The sequence below is a fragment of the Elephantulus edwardii genome, unplaced genomic scaffold (genome assembly GCF_000299155.1).
Source record: "Elephantulus edwardii isolate Elephantulus edwardi_28Jun2011 unplaced genomic scaffold, EleEdw1.0 scaffold00096, whole genome shotgun sequence".
Classification (NCBI taxonomy): domain Eukaryota; kingdom Metazoa; phylum Chordata; class Mammalia; order Macroscelidea; family Macroscelididae; genus Elephantulus; species Elephantulus edwardii.
The window spans coordinates 11,905,423-11,928,645 of NW_006399846.1; the positions used below are offsets into that span (position 1 = coordinate 11,905,423).

Sequence of the window (23,223 nt, forward strand, 5' to 3'; positions counted from 1 at the left end):
ATGCTGTGTGTGTGTGTGTGTGAGTGTGTGAGAGTGTGTGTGTGTGTGTGTGTGTGTGTGTGTGTGTATTCTGTTTTTTGCAAGGAGCATCAATACATGATGCAACAAAAAGTTGAAAGCACGGAGGTAGAAATTCTCACTCACCCAACAAAGGGTGCAGTTTGGTCCTTAGAGCTTGGACCCCTACTCTTCCCAAACTGAGAAAAGAGGAGTAGGACTGAGGAAGAGCTTGGACGAAGTTCTCTCTTGGAGGAGACCCTTTTGCAAGGAATTCATGGCCACAAATTCAGGAAAAAAGGAGATGGTTGTGTATGTGGTGAGGGAGGACGAGGCCTCCCTAGGCCTCCAACACATTGCAAGGGGCCACAGGATGAACACAAGAGAACACCACCATGCACACAGGGACACACACTCCATCTGCTATCAGGGAGCTATCCAAGAGATGCACCAGGCCAAGTGAATTCCAGGTCAACTTCAAGGTGTGAGACAATAGCCAGTAACTACAGCCTAAAAGAGACTGGTACTTCCAAGCAGGAGGAAGGTAGAATGGCCCTCCCTAAACACACCTTTCCTCTATTCTCCCTCCCAATGGTTGGGATTTAGAGTTAGATGTAAGAAAACTGAGACACAGAAGTATCCAGCCCTCTGGAAGTTAGGCAAAGAGGGTCTAGAGAAGGAAGATTAAGAGAGGCAGACCTCCCTTACCAATACCTGCTATTCTCCCTCCAAGCAGTCTTGACTCAAAGGATGCAGGACAGACACTCTGGCCTTCGCCCTGTTAATAGTTCTTCCAAACGGCTCTGACTAAATTTGAGAGAAGGACTGAAGACAAGGGAACTGGGGACGCTCCACTCAAATGCAAGGCTCCCTGCCTTTATCCTCAATTCTAGGAGACCGCTGGCCAGGATATTTACATAGCCATGGGCCCCCCCTCGTTCTCTGAGATGCAGTGCCCCAGTTGGGAACCGCCCTGAGGTGGTGGTGGTGGCGGAGGTGGCGGCGGGGCAGAGGGTGGAGCGCCGTAACCACCCCTGGCTCGACTCGGGGAGGGTCGACTGCTCCTGTCCCAGCAGCCCTCCAGTGCCTCCAGGCCACGGCAGCCGAGGAAGAAAAGGTTCTTGAGCATGAAGATGGAGAGGGGCTGCTGGTAGCTCACCACCAGGAGGCAGCGCAGCGCCAGCAGCGGCACATCCACAAGGCAGCCACCTAGCAGGCGCAGGAGGCGGCTGCAGCTCCCGGGACCAGAGGCCTGGCCCCAGGACGAAGCTGCTGTGGCTGCTGCGTTGAGCTCATAGAGCCAGAGCACCGGCGAGGCGAGTGTGAGGAAATAGACAGCAATGAGCAGGTAGCGCAGGTGCGCTGGCAGCGGGACGCGGCCTTCCAGCATCAGTTCCACTAGAGTGAAGCTGTCGAGCAGGTCCAGACACGTGCCCAGGAAGCAGCCAGCGGCGCGGTGTTGCTGGGGTTGTAAGAGCAGAGGTCCGGCTGAGCCAGGAGGGGCGCCTGCCTCGCTGATGGCCCGCACTAGGCTGTAGAGTAAGGGCACGGACAGCGCCATCGTGAGGCGGAAACCCGTGGTGCCGAAGGGTGCGCGCAGCTCGATGAGGTCCAGGATGGATGTGCCCAAAATGAGCACCACCTTGGGCGTGAAGGCGATGGAGTAGATGAGCCACGCCAAGTAGGCAAAGGCGAATTCCCCCGCCGACCCGGCCACTCCCGGGCCACTGGCGCCCGCGCGGCCACTGCGCACCTTGGCCCCGGCGGAGGCGGCAGAGGAGGCCGGGGCGGCGGACAGGTGCAGAGGCGGCGCCCCATGATGGTGGTGCTGGTGGTGATTGTGCACGCTGCTCGCTGGGCCGCCCCGACGGCCGCGGCTGTTCTTGGCAAAGAAGATGGCCCAGCCCACCACCACCACCAGGTCGGTGGCGATCCAGGAGCACCAGTACAGGTCGGTGACAGCGATGAGGTACAGGTCTAGTAGACCGCCCTGCGCCAGTAGCAGCACCACGGACAGCGCCTGGTAACCCCAGCGACAACCAGGAGTAGGGGCGCAGCCGCGCCGCCGACCCCGGCGGCCTGAGCGGGCTGGGCGGCCGCAGCAGCAACAACACGAGCAGCAGGAGGCGCCACTGCCAGTCCCAGTACCTCCTGCGCCCCCAGCCGAGCGACCCCCGGGAACCCCGACGGCCCCGGTCCCAGCGCCCCCGCCAAAGTCCCCGGCTGTCATGCTGCAGGAGGAGGTGGGCGTGGAAGAGGAGGACGAGGTGGCAGAGGAGGAGGAGAAGGCGGTGGGCGCAGAGTCGGTGACTGGGACGCTCCCCTGAACCGGGGGCCCTGGGATCCCGGTGGCAGCGACTGGCACCAGCGGCTTGCTGATGCTGATGCTCTCGTCGTCGTCCTCTCTCTCTGCGCCCGTGCTGCTGCTCGGGGAGCCGCCACCGCCCCCGCCGCGTCTGCCGCCGCCTCCCCCCCTGCTGGTGCTGGTGCTGGTGCTGCTGTCGCCCGAGCCTCTCCGGCCGCGGGTGGAACCCCCCCGGAGGAAGAGGGGCTGCAGCCGGGCGGCGGTTGGGGGCGGCGGAAAGGAGCCTGACAAGGATGAGACCGAACGGGGGTTGCCGAGCGCTGGGTGCATTGTCCTCCGAGGGGCTCTGGGGGGCTGTCCAGTTGCTCCCTCTCCGCCAACCCTGGGCTAGCGAGGCGGCGGAGAGGAGCCAGGGACCGCCGCCACCGCCGCCTCCTCACCAGGGGCTGGGACTCGTACCGGATCGGGAGGCAGCGAGTTCCGGAGTGGAGCTAACGGACTGGGCGAGCCAAACCCCGGGTGGCTGCGAGCGGTGGAAGGCGCGGTGCTGAATGGACCTCGGTGACGACGGGCGGGGCGGGGGCGGGGAGCGAGCCCTGGAGGAGAGAAAAGGGAGGCTGGAGGCGAGGAAACCAGGACTGGATTTAAGGGGGAGATGAGGAAGAGAGGCCAGAGAAGGATAAAGCCTGGCTCGTTGGATCAGCTAAAACAAAGAGAGAAGGGGAGGGGAGCCCAGTGAGCCAGAAGGATGAGAGGAGGAGGAGGCATACTCCAGAATGGGGAGGGGAATGGAAGGGGAGGAGTTAGGAAGACTGACAGTGCGCATAGGACTCCAGGAGAAGCCTCTCAGAGGTCCCAGGACTTGAACGGCTTGCTATCAGAATAGACTAGACCTCCTGAGCTCCAGGATCAGTTAACAGTTTCAGATCTCTGCACTGGGTCACCCAAGCATCTTTTGTAGGCAGCAAGGCACTTTGGGCCTCTACCCTGTCAGCTGGCCCATCCGACTCTTCCTAAGACACTTAAATAAAGGGACCCGGTCACAATGATTAAGAGAACAGCAACCAAGACACTTATTCAAGTGCCCAGCACTGGGTTCAGTGAGCTCCCTTTGAAAAGCCCCCATTTCCGGTGGAAATGCCTTGAATATAATTACTTGGGAAGAAAGAACAGGTAAAAAGTTTGGGACTCTAGCCAAGTGAAGCTTTTCGTATTCTCAGAGATATTTTAAATGGGAACTGGGAATAAAAGGAAGACGTCTCTAGCAGAGAGAAAAATAAAGGAGCATTTAGAGATAGTGTGCCTTGACTTTAAAAAAAGAAGAAAGAAAAGGCCTAAACAGGATGACTGTGAATATGGCAACCTGAATGAGTGGACAGAAGGCACTGTCAGATGGATGGTGTTGGCGGAGTCTGTATTCACAAGCTCAGCAGCTCATGCTAAACTCTAAGACCTAACCTGTAACTGGGCATGGCTATCTGGGCAGCCAAATGGAAGTGATGGCTCTGGGAGATTTCTTGAGAAAAAAAATAAGTGAAATAATTTTAATTCAAAACAAATGTGGGTGGTTTTGGTTTGTTTGGGGTTTTTTTTTTTTCTTGGTTGGTTGCTTTTTTTGAGGGGAGAGTATAGTGTTTAATGCATGCACCTCATTCCCATCATTGGAAGGCTGGTAGCTTGCCTGCTTCTTTTTCCTTTTCCACCTACTTGAGGCTGCACGTTCCATGCCTTGATTGCCTTACCCTTAATGGTGCTGTTAATGCTTTTGGGGCTCATTTTCCTACATAGCACTATGCACTGTGCAGCTGGAGGAAAGGGATATGGTGGAACCACAGCAGCTCGTGGCCCTTTCTGGAGGTGACCTTAAATTTATCTCCATAAATGTATGAGATGAATCTATTTTCTCTAGCCTCTGAGGGTTCTGTCTGTGCAAACAAACCAAACAATACGCAGTGAAGGATTTAGAACTTACAGCCTACAGTATTTCTACCTCCCACGGGCATATACAATCTTTGGAAACATCTAGATTTCAACATCTTACAAAATAGAACAGATGTGGTAGTAAGAGCTTTCTCTCTGGGGTTGCTGTTGCTGTTATGTGCCAAGTCTCAAAGCGACCCCATGTACAATAGCTTTGAACCCTACCCTACCCTGAGCTAGTCTCACTGACCCTGACACATCTACCCCCATTGCCTCAGTTACCATGTCAGTCCATCTTATCTGGGATCATCCTCTCTGGAGCTGTCCCTCCACCCTTTCAAGCATGATGTCCTTCTTCACAGACTTGTCCCTCCTGGCCATGTGCCTAAAGTATGTGAGACAGAGCTTCAAAATCCTTGCCTCCAAGGAACTTCAAAATCCTTGCTTCTCCGAAACAGACCTATTTATTTTTCTGGCTGTCCATGTCAATACTTTGCTCCAGCACCACAACCCAAAGGCATCAATTCTTCTTCTGTCATCCTTAGTCATTGTCCAGCCAGCTCTCTGATTTATAGAAAGTAACTGTGAAGACTATGGCTTGGACCAAGGGGACCTCTGTTTCTAGACTGACATTGTTGTTCCTTACCACTCTGGAGAAGTCCCTAACAGCAGACTTTCCCAAAGCAATTTGTCTTTTGATTTCCTGACTGCTGGTGCCAAGAGTGTTGACTGTGGACATGATCAAGATGAAATTGTTAACAACTTCAGTCTCTTCTCCATCTATCATGATGTTGTCAATTGGTCCAGTAGGGAGAATCTTTGTTTTCTTCATATTGAGCTTCAATCCATATTGAAGATTACAGTCCTTGACCTTCTGTAGCAAACCCTTCAAGTCCTTCTCATTCTCAGTGAGCAAGGTTGTGCCACATGCATAACACAGATTGTTGATGAGTGTTCCTCAAATCCTGATGTCACATTCTTCTTCATAAAAGTCCAGCCTCCCAAATGATCTGTTCCATATATAGATCGAAAAGGTATGGAGAAAGGACACACCCCTGACACACTCTTTTCTTGATTTTAAACCATGCAATGTTTCCTTGCTCTGTTTGTATGACAGCTTCCTGGTCTAAGTATAGGTTTCACTTGAGCACAATCAAGTGTTCAGGTATCCCCATTCCTCTCAAAAAATTGTGAGCCACAATTTGTTGTGATCCACACTGTCAAATTCCTTTGCATAGTCAATAAAACACAACTAAACATCCTTCTGGCACTCCCTACTTTTCAATCAAGATTCATCCATTGGCAATGATATCACTAGTGCCACGACCTCTCCTAAATCCAGCTTGTATTTCTGGTAGTTTTCTGTCAATGTACGGTTCCAGTTATTTTTGGATAATCTTCAGCAGGATTTTGCTTGCAGTATTATTGATATTGTTTGGTAATTTCCACATTCTGTTGGATCACTTTTTCTTGGAATGGGAATAAATATGGATCTCTTCCAGTCAGCTGGCCAGGTAGCTGTCCTCCAGATTTCTTGGCACAAGCACGTACAGGGGTATATCTGTTTGTTGAAATATGTCAGTTGGTGTTCCATCAGTTCCCAAGGACTTATTTTTTGCCAATTCCTTCAGAGCAACTTGAATTTCCTCCTTCATCACCATTATTTCTTGATCGTATGCTGTTTCTTAAAATTCTTCTGTGTCAGCCAATTCTTTTTGGTACAGTGACTTTGTGTTTTCCTTCTATATTCTTTTAATGCTTCCTCGATCATTTAATATTCTACCTATAGTATCGTTAAGTATTGCAACGCAAGGCTTGAATTTGTACTTCAATTCCTTCAGCTTATGAAATGTCAAATGAGTTCATCCCTTTAGATTTTCTAATTCCAGCTCTTTGCATATTTCATGATAATATTTTGCTTTGTCTTCCCACCTGCTAGAATGGATTTAAAGATCCAGTCTACTAACTAAGAGGTCAGTGGTTCAAATCCACCAGCTACTCTGCGTGAGGAAGATGAGCAGAGTCCTCGGAAACCTAATGGAGAGTTGCTGTGAGTCAGAATTGACTCCATGACAATGAAAGACAGAGGAAATCAAAAAAGAAAGGAAAGAAAACTAAAGTGTTGGGGAGGATGTGGAGAAATGGATATCTTCAGATATAGCAGAATGAAATAGAAAATGGTATGATAGCTGTAGAAAACATTCTGGCAATTCCTCAAAAAGTCAGAGAGAACTACCATATGAACCAATAATAATTCCACTCCTGGATGGTTCTAAATACAGCAGATAAATGGACAAATGGGCATACAAACAATGGAATATTATTCAGTCATAAAAAGGGAGTTAAATATCTATCTCTATATCTATATTATCTATATCCATATCTATATCTATAATAAGATATATGCTTCATGGGTCTCCTGTATGAACTCTAAAACATTATACTGTGAAATAAACCAGATACAAAAGGACAAATATTATATAGTTCCACTTAAATGAAATTATCTAGAACAGGCAAATTATTTTGTTATAGAAACAAAATAAAGAGAGGTTACCAGGGACTAGGGAATAGGAAGTCACCATAAAGAATAGGTACAGAATTTCTGCCTGAGGTAATGACATTTTCTTTAAATAATAGTGATGGTTGCACAAAGTTGTGAATGTCACTGAGCCATACATGTAAGAGTTGTTCAAATGGAAAGTTTTATGTTATGTATGTTCTACCACAATAAAAATTATATGAAAGAAAGGACCAGAAGGCACTCTGGTGGTATGGTTGGCAGTATGTTGCTCTGCTAACCTAAGAAGGGACTGATACTTAACACTGTTGTATTAAAAATGGTCCCTTATGTGGATGGTTTAATGTGCTTTATTGCCAACTCATAGTAGGTGCTCAGTTAAAAGCTGTTATGTGCTATCAAGTCAATAATGACCCATAAGATATCAGATTGAATAACAAATTGGAACCTTGCCTTATCCTTGCCTCATCATGACCTCCAGCATGCCTCAAAAGTTAGCCCAACATTACAGTCACTGTGTCAATCCAGTTACCTGGTTTTATCATCATAATTCCACTCACTCATATCTTAACCTACAAAGGAACATTAATTCATAGCATGGGCCACCAGTGGCTGTTTTCTGGACTGTATCCCTTTCTGAGGTCACATCTAGTGTTCTACTTCTCTCAGATTCTTTATTTAAGTGCCAGGGAGCAAAGCTGACGTGTTAGGAAGAACAGCTCCTGGTGTTGGTCTCCTCAGGCTTCCCAGTGTGAAAGACTGAGCTATGCAAGCTTGTGCCAAGGTCCACTGACATGGGGCAAGCATGGGGAATGAAGAGCTTGGCTGATGCAGCCTCCACTCATGTGTGAGCGTCACAGCAGGTCCGGCAGATGTCAGGGCTGAGCTGGTCCAGGTAATGAAGCAGGCTGGGGAGCTGCCAACCACTAATGGGAGTGATTATAGCCAGTCTCCCCACTCTCCCCATGGGAAAATGCCAGCCAGCAGCCAATGTGGAAGCTGGCCCAGGACTTCTGCTCAAGTTAATAAAGCAATTGAAGATGCAAAAGCAGCTGATGAAGGCAAAGAGCTGTGCTCTCCCTCATAAGATTTCCCTCCAAACTAACCTGGATCATAATAGTCCTTCGACATGATTCTTTGCATGTCTGGAAAGTGTTCTGTCGATCAGTCAGTCTTTTAAGCTCAATTTCTTTCAGACCAAGGCCCCTTATAAGAGCACTAATAGTTAAGAAGTCAGAGTAGACAGAAGACTAAGTTGTTGGCTTGAGTACTGAGTGGATTTCCTCTTTACAGAGTGGTTTCCAATATTCTATACACACATCACACATACACATCACATACATGACACACATCACACGCAATGTACACAATACAGACATAAACATTCATCACACATACACACATAAATGACACCACACACACATGTATATGTAGTCTTAACACCAGCCTGAAGGGGGTATGAGGAGACCTAAGGAAAAAGCAACGTCTCATGTATAAAGTGACTCCAAACATCCCCTAAAGAAACAGAAAAATAGTTCACCAGATACTTGGTAACTACCTGCCACTATACTAGCTACTAGACACACAATACTTGGAAACTTAGGGACAACGAGAAAAAGCAATGTACTCCCAGTCACAAAGCAGTTAAGGGCAAAGGCAGGGTTAGATCTGAACTCCTGACTCTGTTCAGGTCACTCACCAGCCCACTGCTCTCCCTCCTTCTGACCACCCCAAGAGGGCAGCGATTCACAGGCATCTCAGGAAACAAGAATAAACCAAGCAGATTTTAATCCAAAAATATTTCCGCACACATCTATTAAGTGCTGGCCACTGGGTAAGGCTCCAGTGGCAACACAGCACATTCCTGTCCTCCTGGAACTGAAAGGCCAGCGGCTCACTACCTCCCTGGGCCACTCAGGACAGGCTAAAATAGAGGCCGGTAGTCCTATCAGCAGTAATGGAAGGCTCCCTGGGGTAGTGCAACCTCTCATAGTCCTGAACCTAAGTTTTACCGATTTATTCTCTGTTCTCATACACTGCCCTTTTTACCATCAGCACTAGAATAAAGAACAGGCCCAGAGGGAACTGCCAGAGGGGTGTGTGCAGGCTCTCAGATGCTCCCTGCATGAACCCCAGATGAGAAAAGACACAAGCAGGCACTCTATCATACAGTCACTGGCTCTCCAAGAACGAAAGGGAGCTGCCAGGGAACTCTGAAGCAGGAGGGGTCTGCAGAGCTTCAGCATGTTTCTTTGAGAGTCCTCTAAGGGTAGACACTACCTCTGCCCCGGCTACAGAGCCGCTGCTCCATGGGTAGTCCCATCGTGATGCCACTATGCTCTAGGACAAAGAAGGCATGCCAACAATAGTGCCTCCCTGTGCCAGTTCCTAGGCTAGGCGTTTGTGTTCTGGAGATTTTTATTTTTAATGCAAGTTATTTCAAGTTCATACTGGCAGAGAGGCAATGTTGTAGAGGATATTGTGAACATGATGGTCAAATTGTCCAGAAGAGGTATAAAATAAGAGCAGATCAGGACAGACTTCATAAACAAAAGGGAGGCAAGTGGGCTCTTCTGAAAGATGAGCAGATTAAACAGATAGTGAGTGGAGGTGGGTCAGGAGGGCATTCCAGGAAGGAGTCAGATGAAGAGCGGATCTAAGGCACAAGATAGGAAGGAAGCACCTTTGAGTAATTACAAATACTAGGCACTGCTTGAAGGACAGGAAAGGGACCAGTGAAAGAAAAGACTGGGGAGATAGGCAGGGGCTGGGCCACAGTGGACCTGAGAAACTAAGCTGAGCTTGGGTCATCTAAGGTCACGGGGAACTTGTGACAAGAGAAATGGAACATGAATAGAGATGCATTTTAGGAAGATTGCTTTGCAGCAGGGAGGATAGGTTGGAGGGGAGAGAAACCAGAGGCACAGAGACAATGTTCTAGTCCTGGGAATGCTGTGAACTAAATAATATAAACACTTTCAGCTTACAAACATCTGGAAACACTAGATAAAGTACAGCAGACACTCTTTTAATGCACAGATAATCTCACTGGAGAGTAAGGGAAATCCCTGGGGCCATAACTTGGAAACTGAGTCACATTTGACCCTCCAGTGGAGTTTTGGAGGCTGTAAATTGCATAGGAAGAGATTGCCCATCTTTAAAGGGAGCTGGAAAACAGAATAGTAAGTGAGGAAAATCATTCTGTGCGTGCTTTCAGGTATGTTACTGGTCTCACTGAGTTGTCTGGTTAATTACCAAGGTGATTAGCCACATGTGGCTCTTTCAATTTCAATTAATCCTAATTAAAATTAACTAGTGACCCTTAGAGTGTTCAGTCACCTTGCATGAATAGTGGCTACCAGATTGAGCAGTGCAGACATAGACTGCATCAAACATTATTACTGTGGCAGGTTTTCCTGACGAGCACTAATGAATGCTTGTTTGCCACACATGTCCAGGAGGCATGGTGCTGCACCTACTCAAGGCAAGGGGACAAAGCTGAACTTTGGACAAAAAAAACCCCCAAGACTCTTGGTAAAAGGGTGGACTGGGGGAAAACTCTGCCATCTGGAGAGGGAGCATTGGCTTAGGCTTGAAGTGAAATAAAAAAAAAAATCTAAAAATCTCTTGGGGCCATATTTGGGATTTGGGATATGAATAATTTTATCCTGAGAAATGAACCTAAATATTGGTCCTAGATCAATGATAGCTATAAAATGCCCAGCAGAAACAACTTTAAAACAGTTCTGCAGAGACAGACCTTCAACCCAAGCCTTACAAGACTCCCATAGACAAAGCACCCATATCTATTCCAATAAAGTACAAGTGAACTCACAACCCCGAACTACAAAATACAAAATAAATAATAACGAATGAAAGTCAGCAGATGCAACACACTAAAAGATCAGACCTCCAAAAGCTTCAAATAAATTTACAGTAAAGAATGGGGGGGGTGCACACGTACATATATCTCCTATAGAAAGGAGACATACTTCCACTTTGTGAATTCTCTTCCCATCAAAACAATCATTTCATAGTGAGTGTAAAGAATTTTTTTTATTTAAAAGATGTAATCTCTTAAAATTGTTCTGGGGTTCAGAGCACAGAGCAAATGGAAAAAGAGTCAAGAAATTTAATAAATCTCAGTTGCTGTGTGTGTCGTCAAATCAGAATGAAGATATAGGAAGCCATCCAGTGAATTTTCAAAGGTAGCAAATCGCATGGGAGGAGACTGCCCATCCTTTTCCCACGGGGTAACTGGTAGATTCAAACTGTAGACCTTGGTCAGAAGAGCAAAAATTTGGGGCGTTTGAGCTGCGACCCATTCCTGCCTATCTCTGAGGTTAGTTGCCGGGGAAAAGCTCTACGTTAGCCAAAAAGAGGCTCCATCCCCCAAAATCCCAATATAGGGCAACCGTTTCTCAGCTTCTCCCTAGGAAGGGCAAGCCACCAGCATTTCTCATCCTCTCCAACTCCACCTCCACTTTTTAGAAATCTGTCCTAGGAAAGCACGGACTGAGGCTTCTTTCCGTCACCAAGTCTCTACTTGGGTGGAAATGCAACCCCAGGCATGGAAGGCCAAGAACACAGGGCTCTACTCGCTGGTTCAAGATCATCCACAAGGTTAAAAGTTCAGTGCTGGGAGAGACAAACTAAAAATACTAGGCAAAACCACCCTCCACTGCAATACACACAGGGAAGGGTGTCACACCAAGAAAAGTGGACAGCTGTACCCAGCTCCAGGGCAGTAGCACACAGGTTTACTTCTACTCAGGGTAGAGGTGGGCATAGGAACAGAGAGTTCTGAAAGTCTCCTTGAGTTTTTTTTTTCTAGCAGAGTGTTCAAGTCTAAAGGCAAGGTTGTAAAAAACATATCTTAGTAGCAAGTACTTCAGAAGAGATTAATATCTCTGTGATATTCACAAATTGGGGGGTACCCCCAAACAAAAACAGATCAGATAAAAGTTTAATTGAGAGAACTGCATAGAGAGAAAGCTCTCTTGGGGTCAGTACATGACTCAACGACAATCCTGCAAACAGATCTCAAGTTCGACTGGATCAGGTTATGAAGCATTTGTCAAAAGCAATAGAATGATCAGCTGATAATTGTTGTTAAAGGCCATCAAGTTGACTATGACTCACAGTGACATTATAAACAACAGATATGAACCTTGCCCTGCCCTAAGCCAGCCTCATGATCTCTGCTTTGCTCAAGCACAATGTGTCAATTCATCTCAAGGGTCTCCTTTGCAGACCCTCTACCTTTCCTAGCATGTCTCTCAGCATGACTATCTGCCAGGCAGTCCGTCCTGAAAAGATGCCCAAAGTAAGTGAGGCAAAGTTTCACATCCTTGCCTCTAAGGAGCATTCTGGTTGCACTTCCTCCAAGACAGATTCATTTCTTCTTTTGGCAATTCATGGCATATTCAATACTTTTTGCCAAGAGCACAATTCAAAAGCATCAAGTTGTCTGTCATCCTTAGTCATTGTCCAGCTTTCAGATCCATAGGAAGCAATTGGAAACACCATGGCTTAGATCAGGATCACATTAGTCTTTAAGCTGACATCCTTGCTCTTTAGTACTCTAGAGAAGTCCTTGACAGCTGATTTCCCCAATGCAACACACCTTTTGATTTCTTAACTGCTGCTATCCTTGGTGTTTATTGTGGATCCAAGCAAAATTAAACTATTGCCAACTTCAACCTTTTCTACATCTGTCATGAAGTTGTCTATTGGTCCACTGGTTAGGATTTTTGTTTTGCTGATGTTGAGATGTAATCCATATTGAAGGCTGTAGACTTTGATGTAAGTGCTTCCTATCTTCTTGAATGATTTGCTCAAAATACAGATTGAATAGGTATGGGGAAAGGATAAAACCCTGACACACACCTTCACTGATTTTAAACCATACAGTGTTCGCTTGTTCTGTTTTGACAATTGCTTCTTGGTCTATGTATTGGTTTCGCATAAGCACGATTAAGGATTCTAGGATACCCAATCTTCATCTGACAATTTGTGGCAGTTAGTAGCCAGTGTGACACAAATAGAGCAAGACTAGCAAAAAGCAGGGATGATGAGACTTGTCTCAAATATTTTGGGCATGCTATCAGGAGAGGCCAGTTCTTGGGAAAGGATCCTGTACTTGGAAAAGTAGAAAGTCAGTAAATAAGAAGAGCCTTAGAAGATGGATTGACAAGGTAACATCAACAATGAGTAAGCACAGCGGGTACTACGAGAATAGTGCAGGATTAGGCAAGATTTAATTTCGTTGTATGTTGGGTCACTAAGAGTTGGGATTCATTTGAGGGAACCTACTCTAAAAGCATAATGGGAAAATCAGGGAAAGCAAAAATGAAAGAGAATTCCGCTAAAACCACAGTCATCTTCTGGTAGGGGCCTCAGGGGGACTGTGTAAGCCCAAGGCTATGCCTTCTTAGCAGTGACATCAGAGGCTTCATCTTGCGAAGGAAATAGATTCTACTGAACTAGTCCAGCCACGTATATTTGCTGCTGTAAAAGGACCAAGACCTAGAAAGACATAATCATTCTGAATTTGTTTAACATCCTAGCACAGCCTCAAAATAGATAAAAGGAAAATACTGTGAGACATTTGTAAATATATAATTATAGTGGGAGATGTAAACATATCTTGCAGTATTTGATAGATCAAACAGATAAAATATTGATAAAGATACACAAGTTGAACCACATCAGTAATAAGCTTGATCTTGACAGAATACAGAACTCTGTTAGTGGATAGATAATGAACACTGTATTAGATCAGACAAGAGAGGAAACTGTCCCAAAGGAATAAGTATGATTAGGCATTATATGTATGATAACAATCTGGAACAAGGGGTGCATTGTGGGGAGGGGTCGAAGAGAACATAGGGGAGGAGGAAAATGTGTAATAATGGGGAGAAAAATGAAAAAAATTTTTAAAAAGTAGATACTACACATTGTTTTGGAAGATAGCCTTTTTGCCCACACCCATTGCTCAGCCTCTAGGCCAGAGCAGGGATCAGCACCAGAAGACAGAGGGTTTTGACACCAAGCCTCCTTTGCTTGGACTCAAGCCTGAGGCCAATCCAGCAGAGCCACTACTTTGACCTTAATATCCATATCTGGGTCACAAACCCGCTGTGCTAGCTGTGGGTCTCAGCTGGAACACTCCAGCACTCACCTGGGGCTCTATCCTGTTACAGTGCCACAGACCTCAGCTGGGCCCTGCACCATGATCTTAGCATGTCTAATTTGCTGTTAGAGGTACAATACTTATCTGTCAGTTGGTTTTATGGGGGGAATGATTTATTATGCAAATGTTTGCTTGCTTATCATTTGCTCTTATTGTCCCAGCACTTGTCTATCACTTTGCTGTACTGGGGTAACTTGTGGGTTGCCATGACACTGAAAGCTATGCCACTGGTGTGTCAAATAACAAAAGGGTCACCCACAGCGGAGAGGATTCAGCATAGACTCAAGGTTAAGGATGACTAGAAAGAAGGATTAGCCATCCATTTCTGAAATAACAGGCCTTTGAAAACCCTATGGAAAAAAAAAGAGGAAAACAGATAGTTACAGTATTAGAGGTAGAGCCAGATTAGAAGTCAATCAAAATGAGAAGAAACAGCTACAAATGTTCTTTAATATTGGAACAAGGAATGTAGAACTCATGAATGAAGGAAAACTAGAAGTTGTGGAAAAACAAAATGAAACACACGAAAGCATTTGACATTCTAGGCATTAGTGAGACAAGATGGACTGGCACTGGTTATTTTGAATCCGATATCATATAATATCATATCAGTATGCCATAAATGAAAAAATGAGCAAGAATGGTGTTGCAAAAAAAAAAAAGAATGGTGTTGCATTAATAGTTAAAATGTTAATTTCAAGTTCTTTCTTGAAGTACAATGTTGCAATAGGACAGTGTCTATCCATATGCACAAAAGGAAGATATTAATGCGAGTATTATTCAAACATACACACCAAAAACTAAAGCCAAAGAGGAGAAAATTTAAGATTTTTACCAAATTTTGCAGTCCATAGTTGACCATATATGCAATCAAGATGTGTTGACTATAATTGGAACTGGAATGTAAAAGTTGGAAACAATAAAGATGGAATGGTAATAAAAATTTGTTACAGAAGACCAGAAATTGGATGATCAAAGTTTGTACACTCAAGACTATTCATAGCAAGTACCTTTTTAAAAAACACAAAAGGCTTGAACCTCATATGACAGACTGCATAGGAATCAGACTTTGGAATCATTTAGATCAGCAGTCAAAACCAAGCCAGGTGCTGACCATGGAACCAACTAATGCGCAAGTTCAAGATGAAACTGAAGAAAATGAAAACAAGTCCACAAGAACTAAAATATGATCTTAAGTCTACAGCACTTGAATTTAAAAATCATCTAAGAATATTTTGAAGCACTGACTATAAATGATCAAAGGCCGGATGAGCTGTGGGATGACATAAAGGATATCATCCATGAAGACAGGAAAAGGCCATTACAAGACAGAGGCGGCAGAAAAAAACCCAAGTGGATTTCAGAAGAGACTCTGAAAATTGAATTAGAAGTGTTGAGATTCCAAAGCAAAGCAATAAGATACTGAAGTAAAAGATCTGGTGGTTCAAATCCACCAGATGCTCTGCTGGAGAAAGAGGGGCAATCTCCTGTACCAGTCAGGTCCACTTTGACGGTACACAAACACAAAATAATAAAATAAAAAATAATAATAAAAAGATCTGAACAAAAGATTTTAAAGAGCAGCTCAAGAAGATAAAGCAAAGTATTATAATGGAATGAGCTGAGAACTAGAAGATAAAAAGGGATGAACTCAGAAGTCCAAGTTCTCTATAAACCTTCGTTAAAGTCTCAATTAACGTCTTCGTTAAAGTCTCCCAGAACACTTGTACTCATATGAAACCTAGATCCAGACCTAGATTCTACCATGTGTTCAGAGCAAGAGAACACTCCATGGTGTAAAATTAAGAAAGGTGTGAGTCAGGGTTGTATCTTCTCTCCATACCTATTCAATCTGCAGGTTGAGCAAATAATTCAGGTTGTTGAACTCTATAAAGAAGAATGTGGCAGAAGATCAGAGGAAAACTCATCGACAACCTGAGTTATACATATGACACAACCATGTTTGTTGAAAGGGAGAAGGACTTGAAGTGCTTGCTGCAGAAGATCAAGGACTACAGCCCCCAATAGGTATTACATCTCAACATCAAGAAACCAAAAATTCTCACCTCTGGAGTGATTGTTGTTTTTGTTGTGTACCGTCGAGTGTGAACCCATAGCTGACCCTCTGATGGGTTTACAGAAATGTTTAGAAATAGACTTGTCTACTTTTTAGGGGGAAGTTGAGCCATGGGAGTGAGCTCAGTTCCAGGCTTAAAAAATTGATTACGTCAGAGTGGAGCATTGGTGACCCGGTGGCAGGAAGCTGTGCTGCAATCTCAAGGGCAGGTGGTTCAAATCCACCAGCTGCTCTGCATGAGCAGGATGGGCAATCTCATGTGTGACTGAAACTGCCTTTGAAAACCTGCTGCAGGGTCAGCTATGGGTTGGTTCCAACTCAACGGTACACAACATAGTGTCCAGGGTTCTGCTGCTACCTATCAAGACGCTAATCCCCATCTTTTTCATTCTTCTGAGTCTTGTTACACATTTCCCCCCCAAGTCTGCCCAGGACCATCCACTGTGATCCCTCTCAGAGTGGTCGCAGGGGCAACTGGACCCATGTAGCTCCCCAGGTCTCAGGGTTTTGGAGACTGAGATTTGTGTGGCCCATCAGTCCCTTAGACAAATTGTTTCTGTGTCTTTTAGGTGTCTGGACTCTCCAAAGTTGTTAAAATGCCAGCAACTACTCATCAAAGCAGGATGTGGAACACTGTCTTTGTGGGGCATGCTACGTCACGTGAACTTCGAGACCATGCTCATAGTCCTCAGAGACTATGGTCTTGAGTTCCCATGGGCAGCAACTCATTGTGTCAAGATGTTCAGTCCTGGTTAGGAAGTTTTCTATCGTTAGCTCCTGTATGCCCTATTATATTCATGGATGTATGTATTTACTGCTGTCGTGGGAAACGACTCATGGCTGACCCTCAGTTGGGTTTCCAAGGATGTAAATCACACAGCCACGGATTGTCCATCTTTGTTCTTCATACTGAAACCAGAAGAGAGGCACAGCTTTTGGATTAGCAGTGTAACTCCATCCAGACTATCCCACCAGAGTTCCCTATATTCATGGATGTATTTACAGCACATGTTAATACACATGTAGAAAATATCTTCTTCCAAGTCCATACATTTGTGTGGGCAGACACTCATCTGCCTTCCCACATTTGTTCTGATTGTGTGTCTATGTGAACTTGTGTATTATTGTTATTACTGTTGTTGCAGGATAACAGTTTTATCTATTGGCATTAAACTCTATTCTTTCAGTGTTTTCCTTTGCAAGGCTGCAATCTTTATGGAAACAGATTGCCACATCTTTTCCCACTGGACAGGAGGTGGGTTCAAACTGCCAACCTATCAGTTAGTAGTCAAACATCTTAGCTGTTGTGCCACCAGGGTACCCACACTTCTAAATAACCCATGCACAAATTAAGAAATATTTATTATAAAATGATAATGAAAATATTGCCTGTTAGATAGATGGGATATAGCCAAAGCATTATTTTGAGGAAAATATATAACTTTAAAATGTTCATACTAAAAATAAGCTAAACATTTAACATACAAAGTTGGAGAGAGAACAGAAAATGCAATAACTAAGGAAAAGAAATATTAAAAAGGAAATATTAAAAACAAAAACAAAAGAACAATAAAACTTACTATTAAATACACACTATCTGGCATGATTTATTAGAAAACAAGAAAGTGTAACTAAGAAATGTTTGTTGTTATGAGGTGAAATTGCATCAGTTCCAATGTATTTTTTTAAATATCTTTTTATTTATTTATTTAATTTTTGTGTGAGTGTACCGTCAAATCAGATCTGACTGGTACAGGAGGAGATTGTCCCTCCTTCCTCGGCAGAGCATCTGGTGGATTCGAACAGTGCGCCTCTGGGATTGTAGCTGCAGCTCCTTGCCACTAGGCCACCAGAGTTCCCCAGTTCCAATGTATTTTGTGGTTGTTAGGTGCCAGCAACTCAGCTTCAACTCACAATAACTTTATGTCTAAGAGAATGAGCCTCCACCCAATCCTGTAACATCGTCACAATTTCTGCTGTGCTTTAAGTCCACTGTTTAAATCACTGTGTGAAACCATCTTGCTGAGAGTCTTTCTCTCTTTTGCCTCATCCTCTGGTTTTCTAAGAATGATGTCCTTCTCCAAGGTCTGGCCTCTCCTTGTATCATGCTCAAAATATGAAAGACATAATTCTTACTGTCCTTATTTCTAAGAAGCATTTTGGCCGTACTTTTCCCAAGATTGATTTCTTTTTCGCCTGGCAGTCCCTGGCATAGTCACTATTCCTCACCAACATTACAATTCAAAGGTATCAATTCTTCTCTCATCTTCCTCATTCATTGCTCAGCTTTCACATTCACATGAGATGACCGACGAGATCATGGTTCAAATCTTCACCCTCAAGGTGATCTCCTTGGTGTTCAGCATTTCACAGGGGTCTTCTGCAGCAGATATACCCACGGTGATACATCATTTGATTCCTCAGCTGCTGCGTCCATGGGTCTTGATTGTGGATCCAAATTAATTTCTTCCCCCCCCCCCAAACAGGTCTTTTATAGCATGGTCTGAGAGGGAGACCCAGTGACTGGCCAGGTAACTCCTTGCAGAAAAGATCCATGGCATGCAGGCAGACAGTTTCTTTTTATAGGGGATTTTAGGGAGATTTAAAGAGGCTGGACATTTGCTCCAGAATTTGGGGACAGGGAACCTGTCAATGTGTTAATCAGGCTCAGGGCCTTATTAGGATCTGGTCACCTTCTCAGGACATGGGAATTATCAGGTTTTTTCAAAGAACAGTCAGACCTAGGGGTAAGGTCTGGGAAAACTATGACATTCTTCCTCCATTCCAGACCTTAAGGAGTATAGGAAGCAGGGTCAGAGTTGGAGGAGCACTATTTTCACATGTGCTTGGGTGATCACTCAGGAAATGGTGTTCTAATGAAACTTTCTGAGCTTTATAAAACCGGAAACAAGGATCAGAGGGATAAATATCAGTTTGGAGTTCATGGTATATGATATAGGGGGAAGTAGATAGGCTAGAGTGTAGGTCCATGTCCATCGGTCAGCAGGCAGGAGTAGACGTTGTGTCCACAAGTGAAGAAGAGGCCACTTCCTCCTTTCAGGCATTTTTGGAAGTTGACTCTGAAGAGAAGCTGAGCCCGGTCTGGGTTGACTTCCCATTCATATGACCTGAAGCGGGTAGCTAAGGACGTTTTAGTAGTGATGTAGAAAAAGATGGACAGATGGGTAAATTGACTTCTTGACAACTTCATTTTTTATTCTGATTGCCAGGATGGTGTTTATAATCCCAACTGTGAGAATATTTATGTTGGGATGTAAACCAAACCAAAGGCTACATACAATCTTTGATCTTCATCAGTAAAAAGTCTTTTCTTTCAGCAAGCAAGATTGGCTATCTGCACATTGCAGGTTTTAACTGAGTCTTCCTCTAATCCTGACACCACATTCTTCTTCATACAGTCCAGCTTCTTGGATTATTTGTTCAGCCTACAGACTGATAAATATAGTGAAGGTATAAAAACCCTGACAAGAACATGGAAACAGCTCAAATGTCCGACCACAAACAAATGGATTGAGAAATTATGGTACATTCACACAATGGAATACTATGCAGCACACAGGAGCAATGATTACTACCTAACTTGGGAGGGACTAGAGAGAGCATTATGCTGAGTGAACCAATTCAATCCCACAAGGATAAGTATTGCATAAAATCATTATTGTAGAATGAGTATAAGGATCCAAGAGGGGTAGGAGAGGCTGGAAGCAGAGGGATGAGGATGTGCAGGGTGACGGGGGATTAATCATGGAACAATTTGATGGGGGTAAGGGAAAGTGAAAGAATTTGTTCTTGAAAACAATGTATTCAAATTTTGTAAATAAACTAGTTAGTAGAAAAGAAAAAAGAAACAAACAAAAAACCCTGAGGCACATCTTCCCTGACTTTTAATCAGCAGTGTTCCCTTTTTCTGTTCAAAAGATTGCTTCTCGATCTAAGCACAAGTTCCGTGTGAGCACAGTTAGAGTTCTGAAATTTCTATTATTTGCAATGTTATCCATAACTTGTTATGATTAACACAGTTGCATGCCTTTGTCTAGTCCAAAAGGCACAGGAAACATCTTTCAGGTACTGTTTTTATCTGATGCCAGTAATGATATACTTTGTTTAACATCCTCTTCTGAATCTAGCTTGGATTTCTAGCAGTTCCCTGTTCATGCACTTTTACAGCCATTTTCTAATTCTCTTCAGCAAGATTTAATTTGTGTATGATATTAAAGATGTTGTTTGACATATCCATTTTCAGTTGGATCCTCTTTTATACTGATTGATAAATACAGTGAAAGAATACAATGTTGAGGCTTACCTTTCCTGATTTTAAATCATGCAATGTTCCTGTTGATGTACTTTTGCAACCACATTCTGTTGGACTGTCTTTCTTTGGAATGAGTACAAATATAGATTTCTTGCAATCAGTTGACCAGGCAGTGGTCTTCCAAATTTTTTTTTCCTTAAGCATGTGTCTGTTTGTTGAAAAATTGCAATTGGTTTTGTGTAAATCCCTGAAGCCTTTTATCTTTCATTAATGACTTCAGTGTAGCCTGGACTTCTCTCTTCAGTACTATGGGTTTTTGAGCTAATGCTATCTTCTGAAGTGACTTAAAATCAACCAGTTATTTTTTGTACAATAACTAGATGTATTATCTTCTTTTATGCTTCCTAGAAAAACAAGAGCTAACTACAGATATAGATAAAATTTTTTAAATAAGAAAAATATAAACAATGTTACATCAATGTATTCAAAAGTTCAGACAACATGAAAAACTCCTGGGGAAAATTATTGTGGTTAGGTGCTGTTGAGTTGAGCACAACTCATAGTGATCCTATGAACAAAAGATCTGAAGTCTGTTCTATCCTGTGCCATCCTCACACTTCCTAACACATTAGAGTCCATTGCAGCAGTCACCAACCATATCAATGCACCTGGTTGAGGGACTTCTTCGATGACCTTCCACCCTTCCCAACAGCATGTTCCTCTCGAAGGAATAGTCCCTCCTAGCAATAGTCCAAAGTATGTGAGGTGAATCCTCACCATTCTTGCTTCCAAAAAGCACTCTGGCTGCACCTTCTCCAAGACATATCTATTTGTTTTCTTGGCTGTCCATGGGATGTTCAGTTTTCTTTTCCAACACCACAGCTGAAAGATGGTATCAATTCTTTTTTTGTCATCCTTACTCATTGTCTAGGTCTTGGATGCATAACTTGTAATCAGAAAGACTATGGTCTTAGTCCTCAAACTAACATCACTACTCTTCAATACTTTGGAAAGGTCCCTGGGAAAAACAGGACTTTCCAAAACTCATCAAAGTAGAAAAACATAAATATTTATATAATAATTAATGTAATTAAGTGAAAAATTAAAATGTCTTCCTTGCAAACTTACTAAGCCCAGATGGTTATGTAAGAGTGTTCTACCAAAGTTCAAGAAACCAATAACCTGCATTAAACTGTTCCAGAAAAAGGAAAAGGTAGACTAAATCTGTCATAGTTTCCACTGTGTCCTCCTCAAAATATATGTCAACTTGAGTGGGTCATGATTCTCCAACCTTTGGGATAAAATTGACAACTTTGTAATAATACTTAATTAAGTGATCTTATGTGATAAATCAATAAAGTGTAGGAGGATTAGGGCTAAGAGACAGAATCTTTAATCCTGTCATAGACCTGATGTAAGGGAAATTTCCCTGGCATGTGGCCCACAACACCATTTCTCTTCTAGGAAATAAAAGGAGAGAACAGTTAGCAAAGAGAAAGGGATTTATTACCACACACACACAAAAAAACCATCCCAAACAAAAACCCACAAAACAAAACCTACCAACTGGTAGTCCTGTGGGCATTGATTTCTGGACTAGGAACTGCCTAGACCCAAAGGGAAGATTGCTATCAAGACATATGGGGACCTCCAAACAATGCTGGGCCTTCAGGTGCTGGAAGGAGATAGGATATTTACTCCTAAACTGGGAGTCAATCAAGGAGAGAAAACTTTCCCTTAGAGCTGGCACTTTAGGTTTGGACCTATAGCCCTTAAAAGTGAGTGTGAGAGAAACAAGTTCTATTTGTCAAAGCCAATCACTTGTGGTATTTCTGTGATAGTAGCACTAGTCAACCAGCTGCTCCATGGGAGAAGGATGGGCACTCTACTCTGTGTGCTTAACTGCCTTTGAAAACCTGCTGGCCGGGTCAGCTACAGGTCGGTTCCCACTGGACAGTAAACAACAAAAACAACCTCTGGACAAAGATGACAGTCTACATTCATTTAATGAAGCCAATACAATTTTGATATAAAAACAAGACATAGATAGACAAAAAGAATGAAAATATCTGGATTGAGTTAACTTGTGAAGTTAGACAAAGAGCTAAACAAAACACAGCTCAAGGAACCCAGCAACATGCAGTATAAGTGATACGAGTTTATCCCAGCAATGAAAGTTAAGTTTATAAAGATGAAAAACACATATATAATTTTATACATTAACAGATCAAATCAGAGGAATACTCATTATCAACTCAATATATGTAGAGAAACAACTAACATTCAGCATGTTTAAAACTGTAAACAAAAATTTAGCAAAATATATTTGCCCTAATCAAAGTACTATGGTGAAAGAGACAGGCTAGCTGTTGGCCAGTCCCATTTCCACTCTATTTCCCATTCTCTTTGTGGTCAGGCTACATGGGTATCAATAGATAAGCAGAAGTGATGTGCACTAGATCCTAGAGCGAACATAAAACCCCACTCATCGTCATCCACTCATCCCATTTTCTATAGAAATCTTAGTAAACACATGTGTAACACATGTATTGCAAACTGGAGGATGCCTGGATCCCTCAGTTACATTTAAAGGGGAAGGATCAAAACCAGTCATCTGATGCCTGTCAGTTTATGAAATAAGTAATAAATAAACATTTATTTTGTCAAGTCACATTTTCATATATGTATGTGTCTGTTTCTCAGTGCTCTCTGCTTTGTTTCATTGCTCACTCACTTTTTCTCTCTGTGTTAGAACACTATTTCTCTCTCATTGCAATCAAGGCAGAACAGACTCATAGCTGACTCCCTATCTGGTTTTCAGAGACTATAAATCCCATGGAAGGAGAATGCCTATCTTTTCCCTGTAGAATAGCTGGTGTATTCAAACTGCCACAAAGGCATCATCTTTGTATTAGCAGCATACTCTGTGTCCACTAGA

At 43.6% G+C, this 23,223-nt stretch overlaps 2 protein-coding genes across 2 annotated transcripts in view; both read right to left on the reverse strand.

The window, feature by feature from the left end:
• Positions 1-740: 740 nt before the first annotated feature.
• Positions 741-2,632, reverse strand: CECR6 (cat eye syndrome chromosome region, candidate 6). The gene is given in 2 exon segments (XM_006903764.1): positions 741-925; positions 928-2,632. Coding segments are annotated over 2 exon segments (1,890 nt in total).
• Positions 2,633-2,689: 57 nt separating this feature from the next.
• CECR5 (cat eye syndrome chromosome region, candidate 5) overlaps positions 2,690-23,223 on the reverse strand; it is a 54,838-nt gene continuing 34,304 nt past the window's right edge. The window contains exon 9 of the mRNA XM_006891380.1: positions 2,690-2,898. Coding sequence (XP_006891442.1) covers positions 2,690-2,898 — 209 coding nt within the window. The remainder of the gene's footprint in view (positions 2,899-23,223) is intronic.